This window comes from Colossoma macropomum, unplaced genomic scaffold, assembly GCF_904425465.1.
Source record: "Colossoma macropomum unplaced genomic scaffold, Colossoma_macropomum, whole genome shotgun sequence".
Classification (NCBI taxonomy): domain Eukaryota; kingdom Metazoa; phylum Chordata; class Actinopteri; order Characiformes; family Serrasalmidae; genus Colossoma; species Colossoma macropomum.
The window spans coordinates 11274008-11283584 of record NW_023494808.1 but is presented as its reverse complement, the minus strand read 5'-3'; the positions used below and the strand labels follow the sequence as shown (position 1 = coordinate 11283584).

Below are 9577 nucleotides of genomic sequence, written 5' to 3'. Positions count from 1 at the left end.
AAATGTGAATAAAAGCCAGAATGGAACCAGAAACGCGATCAACTTTCTTTAAAAAAAAACTCAAAAGATCATGCATCTGAAATATCAGTAAGAAGTTCAGTTTGCATCCTTTAGAGATCTTTATAAACTCTTTTTAAACACTTTATAAACACTTCATAGCACTTTGTGTTCAGACTAACTAACTTCCACACTGTTTACATTTGTAGCTGTTCATATAAACTCAGTCCTCAGTTTAGAGTTTAGGGTTTATCTATAAACACAGTTTCTCTGTCTTTACCCGCTTCCCTGCGTCAAACATCAGCGCTGATAAAATATCAGGTTGAGCTTTACTTTTTAATGTAAACCGTGTTCTGAGTTCCGCGCTGCTTTTCTTTTCTTTATTATTATTATTATTATTGTTAATTTGGAACGCTCGCGCTGCACCGCGCTGCACCTGAACGTTTGGAACGCGGTGGCGTCACAATCGCCGTGGGAGGAGCCCGCGCGGCCTTTTTCGCACCGCGATTGGCCGGCTCGCTCGCCCGTGTGGTAAAGCGAGCGCTCTGATTGGCTGCGGCGCGCAGGGCGGCGCGTCTCTTTGACCCGCAGGAGGAGGAGGGCGTCAAAAAAGTCGATCGATCTCAATTCGTCAACATCATTGGCAGTAAAGAGAGAGAGGGTGAGAGAGAGTGAGAGAGAGAGAGAGAGAGAGTGTGAGAGAGAGAGAGAGAGAGAGAGAGATGAGTTTGAGGCGTTTTTGATGTTTTTTCGTCTTCTAAAAGGACTATTTCAATGCTTGATTCTGGAGTCCAGTCTTGACCGCAGCGGCAACTTTTTAATTTTTCACCAATTTTCGTGATTTGTTTTGCGCGTGAACACTTTCCGTGGAGAGCTGCAGTCGCGTGGAGTTTTAATCTACAGATTGTGGATAAACAGGAAACAGATATCCAGGTAAGAAACATTTATTATAGTCGTAATAAATGCATTAATTTTACATTTTCAAATATAATAATTTGAGAATTACGAATTTCGACTTTTGTTTACATTCTTTAAAAAAATGGTTCTTTAGTAAAGGAGAACCATGAACACTCACAGAGCCATTTGCATGCTTAAATGGTTCTCTGCGTGGTGAATTTGCTCTCCAGATTGATGGAGAATGCGTTGCATATGGTATATAGAACCTTTTCGAAAACGGTCCTCTATAGCACCAAAAAGGGTTCTGCTATTGTTACAAGCTTGTCATCATTGGTGCTGTATAGAACCATAAACAACACATTCTTCATCAACCTGAAGAACCATTTCACCATGCAAAGAATGTATAGAAATATATAGAATTTATGGTTCCTAATAGAACCATTTCCTTTACTAAAGAACCCTTGAAGAACCATCTAAACAAACAAAACTCACAGAAAGAGAAGCATCTCTGAGAGAAAAAAAGGAAGTTAGAGTTCAAAAAAGAAAGAACGTTCTCGTGCGCAGAATCGCTCACAAGTGCGACAAAACCGCAGAATTTGCATAAACTTTATTAATTTAAAGCGATCGTTCCTGATATTTTGTTCTCAGACTGGAATGTAGTGTCAGTGCATCACCTCCCAATCAGACTCAGCGTGGCTTGTTTAAACTGCCCCTGCATGCGTGAAGCCCGCGGAGAGTTTGGGTTTAGGGGTGGGGGGAGGAGGGGGGTCGTGTCATTTATTTAGTCGATAAGGTTTCTTCTGTAAATGGAGCCCCTCTGAGCGCAATCTAAATGGCTAAAAGGGGTGATTTGCACAGTTGCTGCTGATTTCCATTTGCTTAAAACTGCTGTGCGGCTCCGCAGCGCTGCCTCTTCTGCACGGCCTTAATGGGGGCTTTCATAGGCATGAGGAGCAGCAGAGGAGCGCAGCACCAACTTTACTGAAACTTTTTGTCTTCATACATTTGTACCTCTCCGTCATCACAATGGCTGAAGCCCAGATTAAACCTCCCACATCATTTAGCTTCTCTATTACCATCACTGTAACGTTATCCCAACTCTAACATTACTAAAACAATGTTGCTTTACCATGTGCAAAAAACGAGCAACACGACTGAAATTAGCGACACTTACTCATGATAAAAAAACTTTAACATGACTCAAATTAGCAAACCTTTTATATGACTGAGATTAGTAAAAATTTAACATAATTTAAATGAGTAAAATTTTAATATGACTTAAATCAGCAAAACTGTAATATGACTGAAATTAGAAAAACTTAAAAACGGTTAAAATTAGCTAAATTTTTCACGACTGAAATCAGAAAACGTTTTAATGTGACTGAAATTAGCAAAATTTTTGACTGAAATCAGAAAACTTTTAATGTGACCGAAATTAGCTAAATTTTAACATGACTGAAATTAGAAAAACTTTAATATAACTGAAATTAGAAAAACTTACAAATAATTGAAATAAAAAAATTAACATGACTGAATTTAGCAAAACTTTAATTTGACTGAAATTAGCAAAACTTTAATTTGACTGAAATTAGCAAAACTTTAATATGACTGAAGTCAGCAAAACTTTAATTTGACTGAAATCAGAAAAACTTTGTGACTCAAATTAGCCAAACTTTAACATGCGTGTAATTAGCAAAACTAATATGACTGAAATCAACAAAACCTTAATGACTCAAATTCGCAAAACTTCAACATGATTGATATCAGCAAACTTTAATATGACTGAATTTAGCAAAATCCTAATGTAACTATTATTTTTTTAATAGAACTAAAATGCTTATAACTTTAATAAAACTAAAATGAACAACATCAACAACGAATGTAACTTTAACACAGACTATCTATTTTCTCTAAACTTTTCTTCTTTTTCCAAGTCCACTGAGATGCCGCTCTGTTTCATTTATCATAACAGATCTGACTTTATTCTTTTTCCCCTTTTTAATTTTCGATAAACAACTAAATGAGGCAACTTACAGTTACGTTTTAAAGTTAGACTTATTTATTATAACAATCATTCTTACGTTATTTTTTTTCTTAAACCTCAGTTTAAAAGCTGAGGGTCAAACATTCCGTGCCAGTTTTTATTAGCCTGGGGTTTAAGCCTTACATTTATTTCAGTGTAAAAATAAACATTAATGCAGGTTTTAATCTAAGACCTTTTGATCTGATCTTAAATTTAGAAGTTAAATTAAGGAGCTGTTTTAAATCCACGGTGGATCTCATTGTGCAAACACGTCTCAATTCCTCATTTTGGGATGGTAATGAGTTAATAGAACTGAAAGACTATACGGGACTATTAGCTTAGAGAACTTACATCAGACAGAAATCAGTCAGTAGAGTCGCTGCTGCGCTGCTCTGGGCAGTTTAATGGAGATGAATACTTCACTGTAAGTGTTGATGACCGCAGACCCGTAGTGACCAAACCAGGCCAGTCAGAGCTCCAGCGCCCTGATTACTGAGCTGTGAGGTAGAGCAGCGATAGAGAGAGGTCATTTCTACCAACCGCTCTCCCCAAACTGTGACACAGTCATCACAGCCATCCCTTCACCAAAAACCGATGTTATCAGAATCAGAGTCTTTATCCGCCAAAATGTACGAAGAATTTATTTTGCTGCTGGTGTGTACATGAAACGAAACACGTTAAAATGAATGTAGGCATATATATATGTATAAAAGAATTGAGGAGCTAATAAATATATATAAATGTAAGTATAGGCTATTTATAACGAATACAAACACACACACACACACACACACACACATATATATATATATATATATATATATATATATATATATATATGTGTGTGTGTGTGTGTGTGTGTGTGTGTGTGTGTGTTAGTTGATTATGAAAATAAATCCTCTGCAATATATATATACAATATATATTCTCAACATATATTCTATATATAGGTCTGCGAGTTTGTGCTAATTTTCCAGGTCAGTTTAGATGTTATTGCTCTTCAACACAACCAACTAAAACACTCATCTCATTTATAAAACGTTCGCGCGCTGATCTGATCTGCCCTGAAAATGTCCCCGTCGTTGTGAATCAGTTGCGCCCAAACTGCTGAAACTCTGTCAGGCTCTATAAGCGGCCTCTGAGGCTCTCTGACCCCGGCTCTGCTCTCAGGCTGGTCCGGACTCTTCAGTGCCGCTCAGCTTCCATCATTAACTGGCTTTTATGCTGTGGTTGACTTTATTCCTGGAGTTTTTAAAGTTAAAGCTGTAAAGTTAAAGCTGTTCTGTGCACTGTGTTATTCTTCCCTGTCTGACCGATGTGTGTGTGTGTGTGTGGTGCTGTAGGTGTGTCCTCTGGTGTGCGTGCAAGGATGATGTCGTACCTGAAGCAGGCCCCATACGCCATGAACGGGCTGGGGCTCGGGGGCGCGCCCATGGACCTGCTGCATCCTGCGGTGGGATACCCAGGTACCAATACTTACTCACTTACTCACATGTAGAGGAGAGAGAGGCGCACAGACTAGCACAACAGTGTAACTCTGATATTTTGTGTTGTTAGACAGGTTCCTTTTGGTCAGGCTCCTGTAGTCCCACAGCAACAGCATAACAAAATCACAGGACTCACATCTACATTATTTTCTCAGCCTCACTGGTGTCTCTATTATAGCACTGCATACAGGCGTATGCCAAAGTTCATGGTAAAATGACATGTTTTGCTGATTTTCCAAGTGAAAATAGGTGAACACATCCTCTACAGAGAGCACACTTCACTTCAATATGGCATTTTACTGCCAATTTTAGGGCACAATTTCTGTTAAATTACTGATTTGCTGTTTATAAACATACAGAATACATACACAATTGGCCACATTTTATGTTTTGTCTTTTATCAAGAATAATTCAAATTCCTTTTTGGTTTCTATACAGAAGAGTGTGATTGGGGTGGGCAGGGTGTGGGGTACCCCACCTAGAGAAGTAGTGTCCCCCAAATGTTCAAAAAACAGCCCTGGACACTCATAATCACTAATTTGGCTCAGTAGAGCATGAAGAAACATGTATTCCTGCTTATGTGTATGTTATTTCAGCCCGAGTTACACAGTCAAAATGCTTACTGTTTCATTTCCCTTGTATTTTATGTGTTTTTCTGAAGTCCATGTTTATGTACTGACCACAGTCGTGATTCAATTTAACATGGCAATGACCTCTTTTTGGCCTTAGAATCAAACAGGCTGTTTTTTTGTTACTGTGCAATGAAGACTGATATATTGCTGCTGTTGGAACAAAACCTTGTATCTCCATAATGGTAACTTTACAGGGGAAGCAAAAAAAACATACTTTGCTATTAATGTAAATCAATGGAAACAGACTTTTTTGCAAGTCATTTTGGGCCTTTTCTTGTGGCCCATTCATTCTGAAATTTCCACACAATGTAAAGGACAACAGGCATTTTCAAACTACATCAAACTGAGAAATGACAAAAATGGAGATACAAGGTTTTGTTCCCACAGCAGCGATATGTTCTGATTGGCTGCCTGCAGGGCTGAAACATTCCTTATAACTTCATCATAAATGGGTGGTATAGACTGCTGTAGACTGAATGAGCTGATATTTGTAAATGCATCGCTTTGTGTGACAGCACAATAACAACAAATCTCAAGCAAGGCACGTTTGCAGACTTATTTCGGTGTATGGACTGTAGGGACTGGAACGTTTTGAAACTTTAAGTCCGAAAACATGAGGAAAAGTCAGTTTTCCATGATGTGTGCCCTTTAAATGAGTTTTCACAGTAGACCACTGGGAAACGTTCATTTTAAAAATAGAAAATGTGTTACGATGTGTGTAATAATATGTGTAATAACGTTTTGATTGTGTTTACTTACTTGTTTGTTTGTTGTATTTTTCTAGCTAACCCTCGGAAGCAGAGGCGGGAGAGAACCACATTCACTCGCACTCAGCTGGACATTCTGGAGTCTCTGTTTGCTAAAACGCGCTATCCGGACATCTTCATGCGCGAGGAAGTGGCTCTGAAGATCAACCTGCCTGAGTCCAGAGTTCAGGTACATTCCTGATCCATTACATTGCTTCTGCTTAGAACCAGTGGCCTCATACTGACCGAAGAGGTGCTGTAAAAGGTCATGGAGTTGTGATCACTGCATGAGTGATCTGCTCAGTTACTTCAGCTGTGCCATTTGGCCAATGCAAATGAACTCAAATCAACTGTGAGGCCTTGAGGACTTGCTTTTCCTGGTCAACCAACAATGCTAATGAGGCTTTCAGTGAATGGGAGCTAGTGAAGGCCTTGCTAACGTGCTATCTGGACTCCTCATTTGTCTTAGCAACATTAGCATGAGCTTTCCACATACCCAAGCCAAGGCATGTTTGGTGTCTGTTGAAATATGCTTCCTGACTATTGCCCTAAAGCTAGGAAGCTAATGTAGTCAAGTGATGGAAGCGCTTATAGCCACAATTAGCATGTAAACTGCATGGCTAAATCATCACATTCTTGGCTCAAACTGGGTCATATTGTTAAGTACTCACTAATAGACTTGCTTATGTGGTTTCTGACACTGTTTGATGTACTGTTATCTGTAAAAAGTGGGCAAAGCTAAAGAAGCTAACTTCAGAAGCTAAAGAACTCTTAGCTAATAGCTAGGACTTGTTTTTTAGACTTGGGCTGAAACTTCTTGATCTTCTTCTTCGTCAGGTTTGGTTTAAGAACCGGAGAGCCAAGTGTCGTCAGCAGCAGCAGAGCGGCAGCAACAACAGCACCAAAATCCGCCCAGCAAAGAAAAAGGCCTCGCCGTCCCGGGAAAGTCCCGGCTCAGAGAGCAGCGGCCAGTTCACCCCTCCAGCCGTGTCCAGCACCAACTCTTCCTCATCCTCCTCCTCATCCTCCTCTTCTTCCTCTTCAGGCTCGAACCCCTCAGGGTTGGGTGGACTGGGCATGAGTGGTAGCTCCGTCTCCGGCGCCACACCCGTTTCGTCCATTTGGAGCCCTGCTCCCATTTCTCCCCTCCCAGCCCCACCCACTCTGCCAGACCCTGCACCCCCTACCAGCGCCTCCTGCATGCAGCGCAGTGTCTCTGCAGCAACTGGAGTGCCCTCGTACCCCGTCTCCTACAACCAGACAGCCGGTTACGGCCAGGGTTACCCAGCTGCTGCTTCCGGGTCGTATTTCGGAAGCATGGACTGCAGCTCGTATTTGCCAGCCATGCATGGCCACCCGCACCATCATTCGCACCACGCGCAAATCGGGTCCATGTCGGGCACCGGAGTGTCCGGGCACCATCACGCGCACCACCCGCATCACCTCGGGCAAAGCAGCGGGCACCACCACCCGCACACCCACCCGCACGCTCACCCGCACCAGGGCTACGGCAGCTCGGGGCTCCCATTCAGCTCCACGGACTGCGTGGATTACAAAGACTACAAAGACCAGCAGGCAGCTGCCGCCGCTGCGTCGTCATGGAAACTGAACTTCAGCTCAGACTGCTTGGACTACAAAGACCAGGCCGCCTGGCGCTTTCAGGTTTTGTAAGTTTGTTTTGTTTTTTTGCTAGGGTTGATTTTTTTTTTGTTTGTTTAGAAACTTTTTCAAACCCCACATAGGAAACATATGAAATGAAAAAGTTGAAATGTGACTTTAAAGCCCGGATTTGGAAGCTCCAGCTTTTTCCAAATGGATTCCTAGCTAAAACAAAAACAGCGGAGATGTCTTAGTGGTGGTGCAGGATTCATTTTATATATATATATATACATATATTTTTGGGGGGTATCAAAGCATGGATACCTGCTGCCTTTGCCTCTGAACACTTTCTGTAACCTTCACCAAAGTTTCACTCAAAAAAAAAATAATTATAAATGCTTTTTGTTTCCCCTTAAAAAGAGGTCAGACTGTAGCTGGTCCTCTTTTAATAGGCCATAATTGGGTTTTTGAAGATCTAGTCAAACTGACGCTATCAAGAACCAGATCGGTGCTGTGATGTCACAGGCTGAAGTTGGCTGAAGTCCTCTTCAAATTTTCTGCTCCACCTTAAATGGTGGATTTTTTTCTTTCTGGTACGTTTTGCATGAATGTGCCAGAATGAAACTGCTGCACAATTTAAGGTGGAACGGAATATTTGACTCGGAAGAAAACTTAAACCTCATCTGTTGCTGTGAGTGCGCTGTGTGTGTGTTAGTGTGTGCATGTGTGTGTGCGTGTTAGTGTGTGCATGTGTGTGTGTGTGTGTGTGTGTGTGTGTGTGTGTGTGCATGAAGACTAATAATTCTGTGCTCTCAACTCTCCTTGTGAAAATGAGCTGATATGTTTTTGCATTATGTTCATTAAATAAAGTAAATAAAGCTGAATTGGTCTGAATGGCTTTCTTTAATGAAGACCTACAAAGAGAAACGTCTAGGCTAGTTTAACTGTTGCATATAGAACAATATAGGTGATATATATATATATATATATATATATATATATATGTATACACTTTCCTTTTACCATATGTCACGTGTCATTCCAGGCTCCGCCCACAAATGTCTTCTGTCCTATTCACTGTCAGGTTGGACAAGCTTTCCAGAGAAAAAAATCAAATTGTAGCTCAACCTTATGTAGACTCAGCAAAGACTGCTACACTTTCCTATTCAGTTCAAGGGGCTTTTTGCCCAAAGTTTGTCCAACCTAGCAACAGTTGCTATGGAAAGCTTTTGGAGGTGAAGCACGGACATGGACACAGTTCTATGCTGTTTTCACTCATACTTTATACACTCAAACAAATAACGTGTTGAATGAGCTTAATTCAATCATAACACACATTTCCATTCAGTCTTATAGAGTCAGTCAGCCCAGACTTCGGGTACCTCAACATAAATCCAGCTGTTGATGGAAGAAACATACATACATACATACATCATCTAAACCACTTATCCTTCTGGGTCGCGGTGGGATGCTGGAGCCTATGGAAGAAACAATCGCAGTGTAATTTATTTCAGTTTCAGTGAATTTACTTTGGATCAGCAACAGTTTTCATTCACTGAAATGCACTTTCATTACTTTTTATCCATTTTACATAAAAATGTTCAAAACAACACAATTAATGTATTTAATGTCAACGTGTTTTCAATTTCAAGTCCAACAACTTATTTTTTTGCGTGTAATTTTCACTTTTTTCTCATACTTGTCTTTTCACTCATACCTTTCATAAGTTCATATACACTTTCACTGTCCAATAACAAACATTTCCCCTTATTTATTTACTTTTTAATTTCTTTACATCATTTAAACACAGCAGCTGCCTTCTACATTGCCTACATTGTGTGGACCGATAGAAATTCTCCAAAATTGCAAAAATACTATGTAAAATAATTTTACATTAATCTACATTGAAAGATAAGAACGTTTTTGCCTTTTTGTGTGGCTTTTATTTTGAAGAAGACGAATATATATGTATGTATATCCCCTACAGAGAGCACACTTCTGCACATTTTAATGCACAGCTATTGTTTATTTGCTGAATTCAACAATTGGAAATAAATAAATAAATAAATAAATAAATAAATAAATAGCACATCTCATCTTTTATGAAAATTCAGCAAATACATAGAAATTTGCACTAAAATTTTCAAAAATAAAAATGCCATATTTCAACATATTTAAATCAACATCATTTGAGCG

General features: G+C 39.9%; 1 protein-coding gene across 1 annotated transcript; it reads left to right on the top strand.

Annotated features, from left to right (window-relative positions):
• The first annotated feature begins 720 nt into the window (after nt 1–720).
• Nucleotides 721–7457, top strand: otx2a (orthodenticle homeobox 2a). Its single transcript, XM_036557448.1, has 4 exons — nt 721–930; nt 4261–4383; nt 5821–5972; nt 6620–7457. Exons 2-4 carry the CDS (start codon nt 4287–4289, stop codon nt 7451–7453), a joined length of 1083 nt encoding a protein of 360 aa, XP_036413341.1. The 5' UTR covers nt 721–930; nt 4261–4286; the 3' UTR covers nt 7454–7457.
• The last annotated feature ends 2120 nt before the right edge of the window (nt 7458–9577 follow it).

Coding starts and splice junctions, on each gene's coding strand:
- otx2a (XM_036557448.1), top strand. CDS start 4,287: ATGATGTCGTACCTGAAGCAGGCCCCATACGCCATGAACGGGCTGGGG. Junction 4,384..5,820: donor TCCTGCGGTGGGATACCCAG/GTACCAATACTT, acceptor GTATTTTTCTAG/CTAACCCTCGGAAGCAGAGG. Junction 5,973..6,619: donor TGCCTGAGTCCAGAGTTCAG/GTACATTCCTGA, acceptor CTTCTTCGTCAG/GTTTGGTTTAAGAACCGGAG.